This window comes from Hoplias malabaricus, chromosome 7 (assembly GCF_029633855.1).
Source record: "Hoplias malabaricus isolate fHopMal1 chromosome 7, fHopMal1.hap1, whole genome shotgun sequence".
NCBI classification, from domain to species: Eukaryota; Metazoa; Chordata; class Actinopteri; order Characiformes; family Erythrinidae; genus Hoplias; species Hoplias malabaricus.
This window is the reverse complement of record NC_089806.1, coordinates 27,718,036-27,741,162: the sequence shown is the minus strand read 5'-3', so window position 1 is coordinate 27,741,162 and position 23,127 is coordinate 27,718,036. Positions and strand designations below refer to the sequence as shown.

The 23,127-nt window shown below is 36.9% G+C and overlaps 1 protein-coding gene across 3 annotated transcripts in view; it reads right to left on the bottom strand.

The window, feature by feature from the left end:
- The window catches only part of ift172 (intraflagellar transport 172), a 95,759-nt gene that overhangs the window by 16,141 nt on the left and 56,491 nt on the right, over positions 1 to 23,127 (bottom strand). For all 3 annotated transcript variants that reach the window (XR_010803901.1, XM_066677160.1, XM_066677158.1), the window contains exons 34-45: positions 22,480 to 22,589; positions 18,459 to 18,588; positions 14,844 to 14,942; positions 14,323 to 14,432; positions 12,952 to 13,015; positions 10,615 to 10,701; positions 9,739 to 9,855; positions 8,058 to 8,168; positions 6,995 to 7,111; positions 4,562 to 4,657; positions 3,250 to 3,309; positions 2,907 to 3,005 (exon numbers count right to left, since the gene is read on the bottom strand). Coding sequence is in view for 2 of the 3 variants with exons in the window: in XM_066677160.1 (XP_066533257.1) it covers positions 2,907 to 3,005; positions 3,250 to 3,309; positions 4,562 to 4,657; positions 6,995 to 7,111; positions 8,058 to 8,168; positions 9,739 to 9,855; positions 10,615 to 10,701; positions 12,952 to 13,015; positions 14,323 to 14,432; positions 14,844 to 14,942; positions 18,459 to 18,588; positions 22,480 to 22,589 (1,200 nt within the window). In the remaining variant the exon portion in view is untranslated. The remainder of the gene's footprint in view (positions 1 to 2,906; positions 3,006 to 3,249; positions 3,310 to 4,561; positions 4,658 to 6,994; positions 7,112 to 8,057; positions 8,169 to 9,738; positions 9,856 to 10,614; positions 10,702 to 12,951; positions 13,016 to 14,322; positions 14,433 to 14,843; positions 14,943 to 18,458; positions 18,589 to 22,479; positions 22,590 to 23,127) is intronic.

Below are 23,127 nucleotides of genomic sequence, written 5' to 3'. Positions count from 1 at the left end.
GTAGGTTAGAGATGGGACGAAGGTTACTGAAGTTGTTTGGATCTAGACTGGGTTTCTTTAGAATAGGGATGACTGCAGCAGACTTTAAAGACGAAGGGACAGATCCAGAAGTGAGGGAGGAGTGAATAATGGCAGTTATCAGAGGCAATAATGAAGATAAACATGCTTTAACCAGGGGTGTTGAGAGAGGGTGAAGTTGAGAAGTGGAAGGCTTAGATTTATGGATGAGATCAGAGATATTGGAGATAGTTGGAAGCTGAAATGTAGTAAATGGGTGAATATAAGGGGCTGGAACTGGAGAAAATGTACAGAAAGTGTCAGGAAGCAATTGTTGGTGTATCAGATCTATTTTAGTATTAAAGAATGACATTAGTAAGTTGCAATGGTCAGCAGAGTAGAAATGTGAAGGTAAAGAGTAAAGAGAGGGTGAAGAGTGGAGGTGACCAAAGAAAACAGGGCCCGTGTGTTTCCATCACCAGCTCTAATTAGTTGGGAGAAGTACTGGGATTTTGCCGTGCAAAGGTTGTCTTTATATAGAAGAAGATGGTTATGATACAGATCCTTGTGGATTGTGAGTCCAGTTTTCCTGAAGTGGTGCTCCAGCTGGCGTCCAGTAGCTTTGAGCTGACGTAGTCCGATTAAAGGAGCCAGTGAGTCCAGTAGAGAGTGAAGTCCAGTGTTATAGAGATGAACCAAATCATCAGTAGTGGCTGAATTACTAGGATTAGGAAGACTGTCAATACCTGATAAAAATGAAGTTAGATTAACATTTGTGATATTACGATAAGTAATGGTATGTGGTGGTCTATTTTTAGATAAAGCCATATTGATTTTGAATGAAATAAAAGAATGATCAGAGACCAGGTCCAATGTATGTCCTTTAGAGTGAGTTGGGATGTTGATATGTTGTTGTAATCCAAAACTGTCCAGGCAAGATGTAAAATCCTTAGTAGTGGTATGGTTTACATTGTCCATTTGTATGTTGAAATCACCAAGCAGAATAATATTGGAAAAATGTGAACAGAGGAATGTGAGAAATGCTGAAAAGTAATTTATGAAATCCTTATTAGGAGATAGATATTAGCCAGAACAGTTGGTTTTGGTCCATGCGGCTGTATGGCTACTACTTCAAATGTGTGGTAGACAGGTAAAATGAGAGTGGTGGCTTTCAACTGCTCACGGTAAAGTATCGCCTCCTCCTCGACCAGTGACACGCGGCTGAGAGATGTAAACAAACCCAGCCAGCGTTCGCTCATACAGCTGGGAGAAGTCCCCTGGTTGTTGCCATGTCTCAGTAAGACAGAGAATGTCGAGCTTACGGTTGAGGAGGATGTCCCGGAGGAGAAGGCTTTTACCCGCGAGGGACAGAGTGTTGAGAAGCCCGACGTTAACCTCACAATGGTCCGTGGATTCAATCATGTTAGCCGACCTAGCTATCCTGACTAAGACAGCACGGTCCACTTTCCTGTCAAGGTTTCTCCAAGGGCGACGAGATTTAGACCAGATGTTATTTATGGCCAAGGAGTCGTCAATGTGGAAGTTCCATCGGGATCTGCGGTGGATGTATCTGCGTCGAGGAGGCCAGGCGATGTCCGGGTAAATATGAAGTACTGGTGGCACAAGGGGCACGTGGAACCGCAGCTTGAGAAGTTCAGCAGCTGAATACTGGTGTAAGGTTGCAGATGGATGAAGTACTGTGGACAATACAGCCCAAGCGAAGACAAACCTTACAGCCAAGTCATTAATCCACATGGTGTAAAAGTATATATATATATATATATATATATATATATATATATATATATATATATATATATATATATATGAGAAACATATAAAACACATAAAATGTCTTAGATAATCGATTAAAAATGAACAGAAGATGTGTGTATGTCGGTATCACACAATTCCATGACTAAGATGCTAGAATTTTCAAGCTCCAAATATTGCATGACAAGGTTTTCCTTAAAGAAACCAAACATCATATAAATATGGAGAAAAATGTTAATAATACAAGACTATCATGAAATGTGGAAAGGATGATGTGAAGCTATAGTTCGTTGAAATGTTTTGACAAAACCCCATACAGTGGAACCTCTACCTACGAACTTGATCCGTTCCGTGACCCGGTTCGTAAGTGGAAGTTCATTTCTCGAGTTAATTTTCCCCATTTAAAATAATGGAAAAGCAATTAATGCATTCCAGCCCACCCCGAAAGTCACACTTGTTGCACTGATATATGTTTACAAAACTCTCAAATTAGTAAAAAAAAATACATATAGCATTACTAAAAATAAAAAAGTAATAAAGTCGTAACAGTAATAAAAATGAAATAAAGTTTTAAGGGGTTACATATTGAAGACGTGATGACTGGCTGGAGGAGTAACACAGGCACTGGCTGTATGATGGGAGGAGGGGGTGGGTGGAATAACGGAGAGTAGGTGGGTGAATGTGGGGAGACAAAGGGTAGATACGACTTAACTTAGCACGAATTTCGATGTCTGCTATTTACACTAAAGCTAAATTGGTAAAACTACAATTTGCTAATCTTAAAAGCTCACTCAAATCTGGGTGCGCTGGGAGACTCGCCAATTGGGGCCAGTGGCCATTTCCAACCACCGGCTCGGCGGAGGCTCGGGTTCGTTTCTAGAGGCATGGTTCGTTGGTGGAGGCAAAAAATATTCAAATGCCCAGTTCGTATCTTGGAAAGTTCGTTAGTATAGGCGCTAATTAGTAGAGGTTCCAATGTATATATAAGTGTTGTTGTAAAACTCTGCAAATTTCACAGATAAGTAAGAAATATGAATTTTATTAACCATGGTTAAGTTGATTAAAGACATTATATCATCACAAAATCACATCACTGATTAATATGTTTTTTAAATGGAAGATAAAATTTTACATACAGTGACGTGGAGCTTTGCTGGCAGAGGGACCTCAAAAGGAATATCTGTGTCCTGAAAATCTGTGTGGTCTAAGGCATCCAGTGTACCTTCATCAATACCCTGTGAAAACAAGTCAGCCCAACAATGCTCAAAATGGTTAGGTTTTTTATTACTATTATTTTGGTAGTCAAATGTATTGAGCTCAGCAAGAACAGTAACAGACATAAGACTGCCTTGGTACAGAGTAAATCAAATGTTTAGCAAAAAAAAATATGCGTCTTTTTCACTTTTTTCATTTTTCATGGAATTACTCCATCAAAGGACTTTGACTGTTAGCAGATAGATAGCATTTAATGTGACCTACATCAGCCAAATCCAGGAAGTGGTTGAGGAAAATAAAGGCCATGTTCTCCCATCCAACAGTCTGCACAACAAAGATAGAGACAATCATCCAATTAGTCTCAGAAAGCAAACATTCTAAAGTCTACCTAACATAAAAAATAATTTTAACAAACAAATATTTACATTAAATAATATACCATTATAATAATAAAAAAATAATAATCCTTATGTCTGATTGACAATTAACTGTTCTGTAAGAAGAAATGAAGGTTCCATTATCCACTGAATGATCATTGGATTAGTAACACCTATGTTTTATCTACATTCACTGTCCACTTTATCAGCTCTCTGCCTTTACATCTACAGCATGGGCCAAAGAGGTAGGAGTGACTAACAGAGTGGACAGTGAGTGGACACAGTGTTTAAAAACTCCAGCAGCATGGTTGTGTCTGATCCACTGGTACTAGTACAATGTACAATAACACACCACCGTTATGAGTGTCTCTGCAGCACTGAATATGAGCCACCACCCAAATCACACATGCTCTGTGATGTCCTGGCCATTGAAAAACAGGGTAAATCAGGGCAAACAATGTATGTAGTCTGAGTGAATGGAGAGTGAGTGTAGAAACAAGGAGGTGGTCATAATGTTGTGGTTGAAGTGTACAACACAGTACACAAATAAATATTGAAACTAATGCAATAACCCACCAGCAAGTATAGAACATCTCTCAGGCCGAAAGAGTAGCATTGCTGTGTCTGATCCACTCCTACTAGTGCAACACACACATGGTTGTCATGTTGGTCATCCTCTAGTCTATCAGTTGGCTGGATATTTTTGATTATATTCTCAGTCCAATGGGGGCTTTAAAAACTCTAGAGGCCCTACTCTGTCAGATCCACTACAGTCAACACAACAAACATTTAACACACCACCACCAAGTCAGTGTCACTGCTGCTCTGAGAATGCTCCACCACCCTATTGAAGAGCAGGGTGAAATCGGGATAAGAAAGACTACAGTCTGTAATTGAAGAACTACAAAATGCTCCTGTATGGTCAGTGGAGCTGATAAAAATGGACAGTGAGTGTAGATACAAGGTAGGTGTTCCTAATACAGGGATCGTTCAGTGTACATTCACTGCCAACCACATGTTTAAAACAACCTAAAACAGATTTAAAGCAATATACCAGCCAAATAAGACGCTCTATAGCATATATCCGTACTACCAACCAGTTACTAAGACAAAAACTGCACTTTAAATGCTGAAATTTATGGATAAAAGCAAGAGAAAGTTCTTGGATCTGCTGCACTGGGGGGTCTACTGGGGCTCACCTTGGCAGCCAGGCCAGCCTCATAAAAGGCCTTGTCTGCTGGAATGTGGTCTGTGTGTCTGAGCAGGGAAATAGACAGCTTGGCTGCCAAAGTATTCTGGAGAGAAACAAAAAGACAAACAAAAATTTTAGGGCAGAACGGACACATGTATATCCTTCTGACCACTGAGACTACTTGAAAGGGCATAAAGTAAGGTTCACAGACCTTAGTTTGTTAGACAGCATAGCAAATGTCAATATTGTTCTTACAATTTAAGTAATTTAATATTAAAAGGAAAGTGTAAAATTGTGGGGAAATGCAATTCTCTCCGGGTTGCTTACGTTCAGAACATCCATGTCTTTTTAAGGTAGAAGTGTTTTTGACTGTTGTTTGTATATGGCTGAAGTTTAACTTGTCTGTATGTTTTTATTCACTGTTTGAATTACCACAGGAACTTGTTTTAACTCGAGTTGCTTAATTTGTAGAACTTGGTCTGTATTTACTTTAATGCTCACTTGAACTTGGAGTAGGTTCCTACCTAAATAATCTGAAACAATAAATATAAATACAATATATGTAAATATATTACATTTATAAATATATTAAATGCATAAATATAAATACAAACCGGATTCCAAAAAAGTTGGGACACTAAACAAATTATGAATAAAAACTGAATGCAATGATGTGGAGGTGCTAACATCTAATATTATATTCAGAAAAGAACACAAATCACAGATCAAAAGTTTAAACTGAGAGAATGTATCATTTTAAGGGAAAAATATATTGTTTCAAAATTTCATGGCGTCAACAAATCCCCAAAAATTTGGGACAAGGCCATTTTTTTTTTTTACCATTTTTTGTGTGGCATCCCCCCTTTCTTCTTACATCACTCAACAGACGTCTGGGGACAGAGGAGACCAGTTTCTCAAGTTTAGAAATAGGAATGCTCTCCCATTCATGTCTAATACAGGCCTCTGACTGTTCAATCGTCTTGGGCCTTCTTTGTCGAACCTTCCTCTTTATGATGCGCCAAATGTTCTCTATAGGTGAAAGATCTGGATTGCAGGCTGTCCATTTCAGTACCCGGATCCTTCTCCTACGCAGCCATGATGTTGTGATTGCTGCAGAATGTGATCTGGCATTACCTTGTTGAAAAATGCAGGGTCTTCCCTGAAAGAGATGACGTCTAGATCAGAGCATATGTTGTTCTAGAACCTGAACATAGTTCTCTGCATTAATGGTGCCTTTCCAGACATGCAAGCTGCCCATGCCACAAGCACTCATGCAACCCCATACCATCAGTGATGCAGGCTTCTGAACGGAGCGTTGATAACAACTTGAGTTATCCTTGTCCTCTCTGGTCCGGATGACATGGCGTCACAGTGTTCCATAAAGAACTTCAAATCGTGACTCATCTGACCACAGAACAGTCTTCCATTTTGCCACACTCCATAAAAAAAAAAACCCTGGCCCAGTTCAAACACCTGAGCTTGTGGAGCTTGCTTAGAAATGGCTTCCTCTTTGCACTGTAGAGTTTCAGCTGGCAACGGCGGATGGCACGGTGGATTGTGTTGACAGTGCTTACTGGAAGTATTCCTGAGCCCATTCTGTTATTTCCTTGACAGTGGCATTCCTGTTTGAGGTGCAGTGACATTTAAGGTCCCTGAGATTACGAGCATCCAGTAGAGTTTTACGGCCTTGACCCTTACGCACAGCAATTGTTCCAGATTCTCTGAATCTTTTGATGATGTTATGCAGGGTTGATGATGATAACTTAAAAGTCTTTGCTATTTTACGTTGGGTAACACCATTCTGGTATTGCTGCACTTTCTGCGCAACAATGGTGGAATTGGTGAAACTCTTACCATTTTGGCTTCAGAGAGACACTGACACTCTGAGAAGCTCTTTTTATACCCAATCATGTTGTCAATTGACCTAATTAGTGTTAATTGGTCTTCCAGCTGTTCGTTATATGCTCAATGTCCTTTTTCCAGCCACTTATTGCTACTTGTCCCAACTTTTTTGGGATTTGTTGACAATTAAATTTTGAATCAACATATTTTTCCTTTAAAATGTTACATTTACTGAGATTACACTTTTGATCTGTCATCTATGTTCTATTACGAATAAAATATTGACATTTGCCATTTCCACATCATTGCATTCAGTTTTTATTCCCAATTTGCTTAGTGTCCCAACTTTTATGGAATCCGGTTTGTATTATATGGAGCAGGAACAAAGTAACATTCTCATCCTTTTCATGATTTTCTACATCATAAACATATTAGACCAGTTTTCACAGCTGCACAAAAGAGACTGGAGAGGTAGCAAATGATAAGGTAACAACATCTGAATTTTATAAATAGTGGTTGTTTAACACTATGTACATATATTATTTACATATAAATTAATTGTTACTAAAGAGCAATATTCATTAAAAAAAGCACTCACCAGCTGGATACCCTTGGCTGCTGAACGTGTAGCGTAATAGTGAGATATGATCAGCATCTGCTCAAAGTCCTGATGAGTTGGAGAGTTGGCTTCTGAAGACTTGGTCAGGTTCTCACACTGTTGGAAATAAAGAATGAGACAAATTGTCACTTAAGGTCCAATATACACATATAAATCATAACGTTATGACTACCTCTTGTTTCTACACTCATTGTCCATTCTCTCAGCTCCACTGACCATACAGGAGCGTTTTGTAGTTCTAAAGTTACAGAGTGCAGTCCATTTATTGCTCTGCAGACTTGCTTTTCTCAAATTTCAACTTGTCCTTCTATGGTCAGGACCCCCACTGGATCACCAGAGAACAGGTATGATTGAGGTGGTGAATCATTCTTAGTGCTACAGCAACACTGACGTTTCTGGTGATTTGTTACCGTGTGATATAATGTATGAGCGGATCAGACACAGCAGTGCTGCTGGAGTTGTTAAACACCTCAGTGTCACTGCTGGATTGAGAATAGTCTTCCAAATAAAAATATCCAGCCAACAGCATCCTGTGTCCACTGATGAAGGACTAAACGACCAAAAAACAACTGGCAGCAACAGATGAGCTGTCTCTACCTTTACATCTGCAAAGAGGTAGGTGTCTCTAACAGGTCGGACAGTGGGTGGACACACTGTTTAAAAGTTCCTGCAGCACTGTTGTGTCTGATCCACTTGTTCCAGCACAATGCACATTTAAAGCCCACCATCAACATATCAATGTCACTGCATCACTGCGAATGATCCACCACACAAATCATAGCTGCTCTGTGATGGTCCTATTGGGGTCCTGACCACTGAAGAGCAGGGTAAATCTAGGCAAACAATGTATGTAGAGCAACAAGTAGAGTACAGCCTGTAATTGTAGAAATACAAATTGCTCTTGTGTGGGTTGTGTGGAGCTGAGAGAATGGACAGTGAGTGAAGAAACAAGGAGGTGGTCATAATGTTGTGGTTGAACGTTAAAAACAACACATTACACAAATAAATATTGTAAAATATTTCAACTAACACAATAACCCACCAGCAAGTACAGAACATCTCGCAGGTTGGCCCACATCCGATAGGCCTCTGCAACGTCCCTGTCTCGCAAATTCACCAACTCTAAGAAGAAGCGCTTGTAGATGTTGAAGTTCTGTAAGGGAGAAGCAGATTAAGTCATTCATTCACTCATTTATACATTCTGTGCATTTACACTGCTCCATTGCAGCGAAAAGTTCAGCAGAGCTGAATTTGATGCCTATGAATCTGGCAAATGCGATGCATCTATCCAATCAGAAGACAACTGCTTTTAGAGTGATGTGCCAATAAATGAAGCAGTTTTCCGTATTAAAAAAAGAACACAATTACACAAAAAAAAAAAGCCTTATTACACCAAAATACATTCAGCTGAAGTCGGGGTATGCATTCATGTTGGTTGTCACACCAGTGTTCAGGGTGGCGTTGGGATACACCTATGGACAGTCAATCCACCTTCTGAAAAGTCAACCCACCTACCAATACGTGCTTTTACACTCTTTAGGGGGTGAAGGGGTTGAACAAACAACCTTAGGACCCTGAAGCTGTGTGACAGCAACACTGCCTCTTCTACCCCTGTGCCACACTTTTAACTAAGATGGACATAAAGGTTAAATTAATTAAATGAAAATGAGAGTCAATGTTGAGGAAAATATTATATTCATTCATTATCTGTAATCGCTTATCCAATTCAGGGTCGCGGTGGGTCCAGAGCCTTCCTGGAATCATTGGGCGCAAGGCGGGAATACACCCTGGAGAGGGCGCCAGTCCTTCACAGGACCCCACACAGACTCATACATTCACTCACACCTACTCAGTTTTAATGTCTAGACCTGATGTCTTTTGCCACATTCTGTGTTGGTTTTTCAGCTTGAAAGAGCACTATAATCCTGTTAATTGCATCAAATAAAAAATGCTCTTGTTTGGGCCATGAGACTTACAATTACTCAAATTCTGTAAGTGCTCCTTTTTAATGGCTTCCTAATTAGCATATTTAGTTTAAAAATTGTGTACTTGCATTTGTTTAAGAAATGCAAATTACAATGTATTTTCTATGTAAATTTCCCTTACTGTTGAGTGATTCAATTACATTTTCCTCAAATTGATCAGGAAAAATTTTATTTAATAAAATGTTTAGAGTAGTAGTTTAAAAACTATATTTGCAGTGCTCCCGTTTTTGTAGGTGAGAATATTTTCAAGCCCACCCCACTCAAACACACATGTACATATATTTTGCATCCAGACTCCTTTGGAATGTATTTTAAACAGTGCAGTTCATACTGTAATGTTTTACTGAACAAATCATCTTTAGAGTGGATGTATTACAAGTGACATTATGTATCTCTTTCATTTGCTTTGTTAGCACTCCAACCCACATTGAACAGCTTCACACAACCCCACTGTTTTAGAGGGATGTTCAGCTATGAAACAAATATTCTGTGTCATATATGTGGTTTAATTGCTATAGAATAATAATTTGGGAGAACATCATTCTAAGTGTGGTGATTCCATTGTTGGTGTCGGTTGCATGTCGCTCCTGTTTGAACAAAATACAGAATCTGTCAAGTCAATGCAACTCGTATTCTAAAATTTTGATACAAATTAAAAACAACAAAATGAAGATACAGGGTTAAATAAATTATCACATTAATGTAATGGTTAAAAGTTAAAACCTAGCTAGGTTATACCTGTGGGTACGCTGGCACTCCATGCTGTACATACAAGTTGAGCACCTTCTCTGCTTCATCTTCTTTGATTAGGTGGGTGGCATAGAGAGCAATGTATTTATGCAGGATCTTAAAATTCTGTTCAGGAAAATGGGAAGAAAAAGGACAGAGATTAAGGGATGTGCTTAATAGTGTAAAGAAGAAAAATTGAACAATACAATACAATGCAGAAAAAAAACACAGATCCTCAGTTTACATACATACCATTAAATTTTGGTGCTAAAGGGACAGTCCATATTAACTTTACTAGAATTTAGAATACCTATATTCTGGAAAGTGGTGATGAATAGTTAACAGAATTGATATAAACTTATATAGAAATACAACATGTATTACTTATCATTCACTGACTTCTGAGCTTCCACAAATTAAAGTATTTAATAAAACATCTAAAATGTTTGTAATGTATTGTTTGAAAATAATTATTTTATAAAATAACACAAAAGATTAACAGGAAAAGTTTTTTCCAAACTTATGAACAGCAGGGTATGAAAACAAAAATAGAGAATCTACTTTAAAAATCTCTTTAATTCTGAATTGTTTTGAGGGGTATATGCCTTCTATCTCTTGTTGTTTGGGAATAAATTATGCCCATAATCTCTTATTAAGACATTCTTGTTAGAATTCACCTAACAAATATTTATTTTGCAATTGCAGTTGCATGAATTGAATTAGTTATTGCTTCACTATTTTTCAAGGAAATTTCAAGAAATGTAACTAACTGAGGTGAGGTACTAAATTACAAGTGGCAAACCATCACTCAAAGTACACTGAGCAACAATCAAAGTAAAACTGATATTAGAGGCCAGAAAATAAGTGGTAGAAGTATAAACATACCTGCTTGGATGCCGTATCAATGCACTTTTCCCACTGACCCCTCTCCACATACATATCTAAAGCAGCCATGACGTCGACTCCGACAAGCTATCAAAAGAAAAAGAAAAAAAAAAAAATTATTATATATATATATATATATAAAGCTCAGTTAAACTATTTCCGGCTTCAAGCTGTAAAAGAACTGTGTCTGAAGAGCAAAGTAAGTGTAATGATACCTCCTGTGATACAGAGGGAAAAAAAGCATACAGCTTATGTCAATATAAATAAGCTGTTTTTACCCCTAAATAGACCATTGCTTGGGAAGTACTATTCATATTGCATTACTATGTGGGAACATCTGAAATTTAGTCCGAACAAAAAGATGTTCCGATGTCACTCTGGGGGAAAAAAAGGACACTCAAATATACTTTACACTGTGTACTAACAATATACTAATGCTAATTACATATTATTAGTGCTATTAAAATATTAAATAAAACAATTTGTACTAACTGTATTTTTTAAGAATATAATTTATTTATTGGAGTATATTGAAATCCACGTTTCATATATAAAAAAATATATGTAAAATTAAATCAAAATGTCTAAATAATACTTTGTATATATTCATAAATATATGCAATTAAATAAATATGGTATATACTAACTATGCTTAAATCAAGTCTACTTCTGTGTACTTTTTAACCTTTGTATGAGTCCGTCTGCAAATAGCAACAAAAATATTTAAATGTATTTTAATACACCTTTGTGTGTCAACACTGTCAAAATGTTAAAGTATATGGTATATATACACACAATTATTTAATTAGAATTTCCATATAATTTCCAAAACAGACATTAAAACTACATTATGTATATTTAGCATGTTTGGGGAGCTGGCAAACTCTGTGGGGAAAATAATTTATGGTGCAAAACATATGGAAGGATATTTTGATACATGGGTTTTGCTGGCTTCCATTTATCCAATTGGATTTATCTGATGATAGGGACTTAGTTCACACTGTAATTCAAAAAGAACATTATCGGAATGTGGAAAACGAAATGTTGTTTATGTTTTGGAATTTTATATTATTTTATTTATTTATTTTACAAAGTACTACAATTTATATCCGTTCATATTGCTTAAAATGTAGTGATATCTCTTACTTTAAATTCACTAACTTTGAACAATCAGCACTACGTGTCACACACAGACTAACGTTATTCATGTAAACAGCCTATGGTGCTTTCTGAGTCTGTGCAATTGATGTTAATAAGTAAATACATCAGACATGTTCAGAAAATATCTGACAGCTCTGACTTTTAAATAAATATGTCAGGTCTTACAGAGCGACTAGCTGTAGCAGAAAGACATCATATTTTAGTATGTTTTTTCATGTTGACACAGTAATGCCACTTTTTCCATTTTAACAGTCACATCTGATGTACTGCTTTAAGTACAAATCCCATGTTGTAAAATGTAATATAAATAATGGGATTTTGTCCCCATTCTGATATCACTGATAACATTTTGGATGATCACTTCCATCTTTTGCACAAACAGCTTGATGTCTGTGGCTGAGGACTCATCCACTGCAAATGTTCCCCTCTCTTTTGGATCCGAGATGATCTTAAGCCCAGAGAAGTACTCCAGAGCATTTATAGCCTTACTTATTAAAGCCTGGCTCACACTACAGGATAATCAGGCTGATTTAGAGACCAGTTTGCTCCTTCTGACAATTGCAAGAGTTCTCCTGATTTTAGGGTCTTCCCAGATTATCATGGGTTTATTGTTTTGTTTTGTCTGTTTATAATGTCGTGTTTTAAAGACATTTTTTTAATATTGAGGAGTTTCTATTGTGGCTTTGGTAAAAAAACCTTGATTTCAAAATAGCAGCAAAAGCGCCAGGTATCTGCTGAGAGGATTTGGCAAAGTTTTCATAGGCGCAACCCACATACTCAACACTACTGCTCATCACACAAATGCATGTTCCTTACAAATGTGGCACCATTTAAAAGGGAAATTTACAGGCTATCCAACGGTATAAGATTTATTGCCAAGAAGCACTGTTACAACAAAGAAATAATCTACCAAACACAAATTTCCTTACTTTAGGTGCAATGTTTATAACAGTATAATTCATGCACCAAACATGTCTTGTCAAGAGAGGACATCTAGGGTAAAACTAAAAGTATAAACCCTATTTTTCAGTAAACCATTCCTTTAAAGATGCAGAGCTATTAAACACTAAATCTAATATGCCTATTTCCATTACACTGCACAATATCTTTCTTTAAAAACAAACAAACAAACAAAAAATAAACCAAAAGCTAATTTATGCCGTAAAACAAACTTACAGAGTCCACCTTGCCTTGGTTTTTCAAGTGTTCTTTGTAGCGTTGGTCGACATATCCTTCTAGCCTAGTGGGACAGGTAAACAAAGGCTCAACATGAAGACAAAAACATCTACAACTTAATTTAATTATTTTATAAAGAAAAAAGAAGAAGAAAAAATTGTTCTGCATATTTTGGAGAGGGCAGACACTTTAGAGTTATCCCGCCTCCTCATCTGAGTTTCTCCAATCACACAGTTGACCTATAATCCTACATCCTAAAACTCTTAGAGTTGACAACCCTGTCATTACATAAACCTGTGGTCACAAGATCACTTTGGGCCAGCTGCCAGCCTGCAAAAAATAATACACAATCTGGTATAGATACACATTTAGAATGATTTATTTTCCAAAAAACCTTGCACTGTGACGGTTTATCACATTTTCATTGTAAGGTTACAAACAAATATGTTGTTATAGTGCATCAGAGGACAGAAGCCAAAGAGATATATTAACCAAAACTAGGCCTCTGGTTATATTGTATATGGCCAGGTTCTTTGCATTTGTGAAATTTATATGAAAGTTAAGTATATGTTTGTATTGGCAGCAGATAAAGCAAACTATACTGTTTACAGCAGTTGTGCATTACAAAGTCAATGCATTTTTTTCAGGGCAGCATCCTCTGTTCATGTTGCCTTAGTGTGATCAGACATTTTATTGAGTGACATAACAAAAAAAAAAACAAACAAAAAAAAAAACAGAATATATAAGCACTGGTATACACACAGTACAGTGCCTACCTAGACAGCTCAGACTGTTTTGGGACACAACCTATAAGTCTGTCAAACAATATTACAAGTGAACTGATATCGCAGACAAGACATGCTGCTAATCATAAAACTAAATATATTCTCTGCTCAAGGCTTGAGAGTCACGCTTGCACACCAGAGATTAAGGACTCAACTCAGACTCACATTAGAGTGATTCAAGATATGACTTGGAACCCAGAGGCTTGAGATTCAATTCGGACTAGCATAAACTGTCCTGTAAAACATCTGTCCAGTCACCCCTCCACAACCCCCCACCTCCCAACCCCCCTAGTAAGGAGACTATTATTAGCATTTCTCAATCTAGATATTATAGCAAGAAAGCATAAATGGCTCCACCCAAATTTTGGTAAATTCTAAAAGCAATCTGGTCACTCTTTCCAGGATTTTAGGGCAGGGACTGCAAATTTGACTTGTGCTCTTACCACCTGGTCCTCCTTTGGCCTTGAACATGGCCAAGGCCCATGTTTCACCTTTGTCATGCATTTCAAAGCCTATGATTCCTCTGTCTCCACACCAAGTTGTTGGCTGTGGTGTTGTCAGGGTGACCAGCGCGTCCCAGGCTCACCTTGGATCCAGCTCTTTGGCCACTCTCTTGGCTTTGTTCCATTCTTCCCCCTCAATGAATGCATCTACAGCTTCTTTAATGAGGTCCAGGTTGAGGTAGAGCTCAGCAGCCTGGAGGGGGTGTGGGGGTGTGGGGGGGGGGTGGAGAGAGAAGTCCATTCTGGGTTTCAATGGAGCTGGGGCTTGAAGGACAACAGAAATAGGCAAAAGCTTCCAAGGGGCTTTGTTTTGGCAGGATTCTGTTTTTTTTTCTGCCTGCACACAGGGGCAAGCTCACACATACACACATCAACGCCGACTTTCAATAAATAAAAAGCTAAACTTCTGATATATTTTTTCCCTCAGTGTTCCAACTGAATAAACACATCAAACATTGTAACTGAAGCATCAAAAATGAAATAAAAAAATAAAAAAAATCAATGAACAGTTTTAAAAAGCTTTACATCTATCTTTCTTTGAACAGTCATAACACTGTCCAGACACCTGGCTACTGTCTGGATCCTGCATGAATGACGTACATACCGCACTGTATTTTCTGAGCTGTACCAAGCGTGGGCCAACAGCCTGAACAACATCAGTAGCTTTCTCATGTGTTAAGAACTTGATAGCCAGTTCTGCTGCCTAAAGTATATGTGACAGAAAAACAAATGTTAACAACCTGTTAATATTTTTATTTAACATCTATAAAAGTAATCAAAACACTGCATTGACTGAGATCTATGTAAAATGAAAAACTGGTCATAAATTTAGCACAATAATAGGAATGTGAATATTTGCTCGTACAGCAAATCATTTCAAATAAGGCAAGGCAAGTTTATATATATATATATATATATATATATATGAGCACCTTTTCTACACAATGGCAATTCAAATTTGGCAATTGCTTTACAAATCAGTACAGACAAATTACATGATTAAACAATAAAAAATAGACAGTAAATTAGACTTTAAATGCAAAAGCATTAAAGTGCTTTTACAGAATAATTAAAGAGTATTTCAAACATTCGCAGTAAGACTGCTCATTTATATATATATATTTCTTAATGTTATGTCTTAATGTAATACTGTCTAAATTTGGGGATCTTCTAATGTTCTCTGTCAACTGGTCCCATTTAAGAGCAGCATAGGAGCCAAACACTGCTCCTCCATGTTCAGTTTTCACCTGAGGCAGGACTAACTGACTAGTTTCTAAAGATCTGACAGTTCTGCTCTGCTCTTATCTCTGTAGCAGATCTGATAAATACACTGGTCCTACACCATGAAGGAATTTATAAACCAGTAACAACACAACAAGTCTATTCTGTAACAGACTGGTATCCAATGTAAGGACAACTCTTTTGCTGCTAGTGAGGACTCATTGCCTTCCAAACTGATTAAATTTGGGTTTTTGATGTGAACAAAATGTAATTTCATTACATTTTAATTCAATTACATTTTTCATCATGGTGGCAGTGGGTTCAGACTTTACCCGAAATCACACAAGGGCACAAGGCAGGAACAACAGATTGTCAGTCTATTAGAATCAACAGGTCAATCAATAGCAGCAGCTACATTCTTGTGCTTGCATTCCATCTTAATTAATGTAGCATGTGCCACATGGTAAGGTATTAAGCTAAATTTATAGCTACTAACTGAGGAAAACAAAGGGAACTGGAAGCAGGTGAACAAAGTGTATAGAAGACAGTAGTAGTGTCCTACATGTGGCAGGACTACTTTTTTCAAAATATTAAAACAATATTTGGTGCTTCTTTGCTTTACTTTGAGTAGTTGTTAAACGTCTGTTTAACCTTTTAAATGTTCAGATAATTCCTCACCATTTGCCCGAAACTGAAATGAAATGAAGCCCCAGGGTCAGTAAATTGATGGGGAAAAAACAAACAAACAAACAACAAACAAAAAATATACACCAAAGAGTTTTGTTCCGGTATGCTAGGCTTTCTCTCTCTGCTCAGAGTAGTGAATCAGCATTTTGGAGGAAAATATTGCTCTCTTCCTGCTCCATAGGTGGGTAATAATGACTTATTTTTGCTGTAGATGGAACTGACTCTAAATTCAGAAAAGGACTAACTGCATGAAAGTAAAATAGACCAAAAGTGATACAAAACAAAACAACTTGAGTTACAAATTAGTTTTTGTGGTAACTCAGTAAATAAAAACTAACGGACAAGTTAATCATCTGACACGTACAAACAGTCATTTTTCCCCTCAATATAGCATTCCACCTTAAAAGATGCCACACTTTTGAACGTATACAAACCAGAGAACAGTTTCCCCACAATCATAGACGTTTAAAACATAATGATCTAAAATAATTGCCACCTCATCACAGCTGTGAAGTACTTCATAATACACGGCCTCTCATATTCCTTTATTTAATCTAAGCAATTTTAGGATAATGTAATAAACTACTTCTCCTAAAACTCCTAAAAAGTTAGCTAGAACTAAAATAAAGGAACATGCCTCCAAACATTAAATCTAAAATCATGACTAAAGATTATACACCAAAATCAGAGATGGCTTTGAGATTATTGAAATAATAAAATTAGGTTTCCACTGAGAAGTTGAAGCTGATAGATAACTTATTTTGTTACTTAAGATGCAGTTGAATGAGCAGTGCTTTGTAAGTCTCCCTCTGTTTCTTCAGTCATTTACATTCAGTTTTATCTTGAAAGCTGCCACATGTTAATTCTCTTGGAGCTTAACTTAACTGCAAATGCACAAAGTAAAGATTTCCCATGTTTTCACTGACCAACTTTTGAAGCTTGCAACATTTCAAAGAACTTGGAACAGATGCATGTTTTCCACTGTTACATCACCTTTCATTTGAAGTACTGTTTAATCATTATTGAAAAGAGGATACCAACTGTAACAAGTGGAATTTTTGAACATTGCTTGATTCTCCTCTATATGATGCACCACAGGAGACAGATCTGGACTGCAGGCAAGTCAGTTAAGCACACACATTCAGTTTCTATGATGCCATGTTGTTGTAGCACCTATAGAATTAAACCTGGCATTGTCTTGTTGAAACAACCATGGACTTCCCAACATAAGGTGTTGTCTTGACAGCAGTATAAGTCTCTCTAAAAGCCCAATGTTCACTGTATGTTAAATGGTAAATGGAAACTTCTCTTTTATGCAAGACACCATACCATCCCTGATCCATGAGAGGTGTCCATTTTGTTTCTTTGTGAAAACAAGGTGAACTATGGACTCCTATGACAACAGCACATTACTATTGTATCTGGGACCATCTGAGATGATCTTGTGTGCATAGAAATTATTTCCACACAAAATTGATGTGTACCTTTCACATTGTGTCAGTTTTTGGTTCCATTTCTTAATGTAGCAGTGGACTGAGGGCTCAAGGTTCATGCACTTCAACAGTGTTGCCCTACACAAAAATTTCTACTCATTACTTCAATCATTTTATATTATAGTTTATAGTAAATGGTGAAATATATAAATCTTCCATTAGCAATTCAAAGGTTTTTGTACTATTTGACAAAGTCTGGCACAAAATGTTGGGCCACAAGTCATCATTTGCAAAGTGAGCCTTTGGTGGAAGCTCCTTTTTTTATTCAGTTATGATATCTTCTCCTATTACCAATTTATCTGGTTATTATGGAATGTTTTTTGATCTGTCCCAACTTATTAGCATATGTTGCAGGTATTACATTCTATATTTGTTTCAATTTACAACAGAATATTAATCTGGTCAGTGAAAATACTGCAAATATTTTCTTTGTGCTTTTTCAGTGGAAAAAAAATTCAAGAAAATTAACACATTATGCTTTTTAATTATTATGGTCTTTTACAGCATTTTATAAAATGTCCCGATATTTCTGCAAATTGGGTTTGTTCATAATTTATTATTGCAAATAAATTTGACCTTTGCAAATATTTATTTTATTATTTTCTCTTTTTTACAATATATTGTAAGTGGCATTGGGATAAATTATCAATGACGCCTCGAGAAAACAAATGAATCCTTACACACTACTGTCACAGTCATTTTCTCCAAATTTTGTGTGCTACATTTCTCTGCTAAAGGATTGGGCTGGAAGGAAAATGAGCAATCCAAAATGATAAACAGAAGGTAAAAAGAGTGAACAAAGAGGAGTGAAACATTACCTTCATCCAACACTTTTCCAACAAGGCAGTGTTGGACGAGTCCTTCACTTTCAGGTAACAGTCCACTGCCCTGGCATATTCACCTGACTGCTCCCACTCACGAGCCTGCTCCACCATGCCCTCCACTCCCCTGAAAGCAAAGATACACACACACACATACAGATAAACACAGATACACAGACAACACCTGTACAGACACACAGATATACCCACAGATACAGATCCACATACTTTAAGCACTGCTAAGTGAAGAATAGAAGACTTTGAACACTGGATGGAATTTGGCATTGGAAGCTTTATTCTACAGAGTAGTGTAGTGGCTAAATGTAACAATATAACCTGGACTTGCTGGAGCACTATTGCAATAACTTTGCCCTAGCATTAAAATGAAGTTTTAGTAGGGCTGTATAAGCACTAAAGGAAAAAGCTTGTAGAACACTTTATACAATCATGAGGAACTTTTATAATATTGACGTGTCTTGTCTCAATCCGATCTGAAGTATATGACAGCATGGTCTAGATACTTGTGCTGTATGAGGTAGTTGGCTCCAATCAGTGAGAAACTGCTACACACAGTAGGACATGCAACCAAATAAAGCCCTGCATGCAGAATTCTGAAATTCTGCAATTATGTATCTCCAAAATAGCAACTTTACAGAAGGAAAAAACCTTAGATTTCATTTCAAAATAAATAAATAAATTAGGGTGGCACAGTGGCACAGCAGGTAGTGTCACAATCACATAGTTCCAGAGACCTGGAGGTTGTGGGTTCGAGTCCCGCTCCGGGTGACTGTCTCAGAGAGGAGCAGGAGTTTGGTGTGTTCTCCCTGTGTCCCCATGGGTTTCCCCCAGGTGCTCCGGTTTCTCATAGGCCAAAAACACATGTTGGTAGGTGGATTGGTGACTCAAAGTGTCTGTAGGTGTGAATATGTGAGTGTGTTGCCCTGTGACACCCCCCCCCCCTCCAGGGTGTGTTCCTTCCTTGCACCCAATGATTCTGGGTAGCCTCCAGACCCACTATGACCCTGAATTGGATAAGCAGTTACAGACAATGAATGAATGAATAATTGAATGATTAACGTTTTATTTCATATTTGTATATCATTTTGGAACTTTTGTCCTTGTCCATTTATCATGCAATTCTTACACAATGTGATTGACCACTGCTGTGTTCATAAGATGTAGAAAACTGACAAAAAATTTTGATGTTTTTGATTGGATTTGATGATATCCAAAAATTAAACTCTGAAAATCACTTGTTAACCTTTTACCAGCTCCTATAATATAGCAGCCTTGCTATATGAAGAGTGTATCCTGTCTGTCAGAGAACAAAAGTAGAAAGCAATCCTAATAAAAACAAAGAACAGATTCGGGGACCAAAACATATCCATTGAAAAAAACTTAAGTTTAAAAAGTCCTGGCTGCCTTCACTGTGCATAATTACAAACATTGTTTTAAAGAAACAAATTCACCCAACTATTTCCAAATTAAAAAAAAAAAACCTTTTTAACTTTCAGCAGAAGTCGATGTATAAATATTTTATTTCACATAATTCTGGAGCATTTCCATTCATCTGGAAATTTTCACAGAGTGAAGGACATCTCATGTATTCAAATGATGTAGTGAACTAAAAATCATAAAAAATTGAGATACATGTTTTTTTTTATTGCACTGCAAAGATATGTATGTTAAATACCCCACACAAACCTGAATAGCTTGAAGTAGTTACAGAATATGAATGAATAATTTGTTATAGTACTTGTTATTTTGCATTGTTTTTGCTACTAATTCTATTGCTTTAATTTTCAGTTTAAACATGTCTCATTTTATTTCACCTTTTGTTTTTTTATGTTTTAATTCTATTTTAATTCATTTTAAATTGTTTTATTTTAAATTTTTAATTCTTCTTCTGTAAATGTCCTGTATTATTTTGGAAAGCACTTAGAATTGCAATTATATGAAAGGTGCTCTATAAATAAACTTGCCTTGCCCAATATATTGCTGTGGCAATATTTATTACTAATATTAAAACTATTCTGAACAGATATATATATTTTATGTATATTTATTTATACAGTATTTTACATTTTAAAAAACTGTATAAAGCATAAGTAAATATCATAGTATCTTAACATAATAATTTGTTACACAACCTATAGAGGCAATCACTGCAAACAAGCTATCTACATAGCTCTCTGTGAGACTTCTGCACCAATAAACAGGCAGTTTGACCCAGTCTTCCTGAGGAAACTATAGATGTCATATTTGAAGGGCTATACTGTATGTTTCAGTCCCTTCCATAGATGTTCCAGAGAATTCATCTGTTTTAATGACATTCTCCCGGCAGCATTGTGTCTTGTTAATGTAAATTTAGGCTTTTTTTAAAGACGTCCTCTTAGGTCATCCTCAGTGGAACCCACTGTCACTCAGAAAGTGACAAATAGTGCAGTCAGACACTCCGGTACCTTGGCCAGAAAGTTTTCCTTGGTTCTTGTCTACAATTCGCACTACCCTCTTGTTCAATTTGATTTTCCCTGCTTTGGCCACATCCAGGGAGGTCTGCTACAGTCCCATGGACCTTATACTTCTTAGCATTTGCAACTGCAGTCACAGGAACAGCAGGCTGATTAAAGATAGTTTACAGCCTTTATTTTTAAAAGGTCTGCCTATATTTTTTTCTTTCAGATTTTCTCCAACAACTCTATACTTCATATTCAGTACATTATTTATGAAATATAATTGTAACATATTCTATATTAACTGTAGACCTTCAACTTGTTGATTTTATATGCCCCATTTTGTCTCATCGACTAATGTTGTATCCTTTTATTTTCATAGCTCTATAAGTTAAGCTAATAAATAATCCTCTTCTTCTACAGAAGACAATGTAACATACGTTTAAGTCCAACTGAAAGAAGTCCAGCTGGAGTTCTAAATCAGTGCTGTACATTTAATATTTAACATTTAATAAATGTTTGCTCCTATACAGTAAACCTTTTCTTTCATTTATAAGTTTGGTGTGCTGCACAAGATGATAACATTACAATAGAGTAATAGAATAAGACTACATTTCTCCATTTAAATAGACTGAATGAATAATATTGTGACGTGAAGATGTTATAGACAAAACCACTGCTTTTAATTTTGTAATTTTTCAGAAGGAGTGAAGCATGGTTTCATCAGCAAGGGCACCAGCAAATTTGTCTGTGCACACACGGAAATGTTCTAAATACTAAAATGAACTCCATAGGGATGGCATGCCCAAAGGTCTGTTCTCGGCATAGACAAATACTTGCAAGGATTTTTTTTTTTACACTACAATTGTAACTTTGGTGTTTTTGTGCATAATGTAGCCCTGAAATTTTTTTTCTGTGTGAAGTGAATAATGTATTCAGGCCGTATCCTTCCCTCCTTCAATCACAAGTGTTCCTCTCACAAGCTCTCCCTCTTTCTCTCTGTCTCTCTGTGAGAGAGAAAGTCAGTATCTGACCTTGAGATCGTAAAGTTTAACAAAGCTCTCAGCAGTCAACGCTATAAGACAATATGAGTAACAGCAGCTCAAAAGTACTGGAGGGCTAAATTGCTGCTGATTGGGACTTGACCTGACTATGCAATTTTTTTTCCTCCTAAGGAATAGAAGAATAAGTCTTGTTTTCCCACAAGTCATTTAAAATAGAGAAATTATCAGTGGAGATGGATTTGCTGCATGTCTGCTCCTTAATGAGCTACTCATTATGGATTTAATTCTGGAAATATAAGCTGCCATGTTTTAATAAAAGAGCAGAACCAGCCAGCGTGAAACGGGACTTCTTAGTGAGAGTGCACAGCCATTAGCTTTTGCCCACAATTTAAGAGCCCTAGTTTCAAAACAAGAACACCTAAGGAGCAGGCAAGGCCCATCAGTGCTTCTAAGAGGGAGTGCAGAGATGTGAAGAAGAAGAAAAAAAAAAGCACCAAGAATATAGGTTAAAGAACTTAGACAACCCAAAGATGAAAGTGAGCGGTGGAAACGGTCGTATACCTTTTTCCCCTTTTTGTTGCCTCCTTCTCATACTCTTCTTGGAGAATGCCCAGCTTATTGGGTAAATACTCCTTACAGATGCGCATAGCATCACTCCACATCTCAGCGTCCTGAAACAAGACAGCACAAACAAGGAAAGATTAAATAGCTGACATAATTCCTTTGTACGCGTGGCTCTCTTACCTCTGTGCAGTTTCCACTAGCAATAATTAAATCATGGTATGATTTGGGTATTTATGCATTATTTGCCTGGTAATCCATAGCACTACACCCTTGAGTGATAAAAACTCCCACACCACTTGTGTGTGATGCAACAAGCACTAACAAGCCAAAATCATTGTCAATGCAGTGCTGAGAATGATCCACCACTCAAATAATACCTGTGATTATCAATCATTATCTGAATGTTTCTCTATATTTACAAAATATCATAAATAATTAAATATAAATACAATTTTGCATGATTAAAAGGTTCTTTGCATCATGAAGAGGTTCTTCAGGTAGATGGTGAATGTGCGATAATGTAGCACATTTTCAAGAAGGGTTCTACATGGCACCAAAAAGGGTTCTTATAATGTAACAAGCTTTACGTTGTAACAAAAGAAGAACCGTATTTTGTGCACTATGAATGCCTTTTCTGAAAGGTGC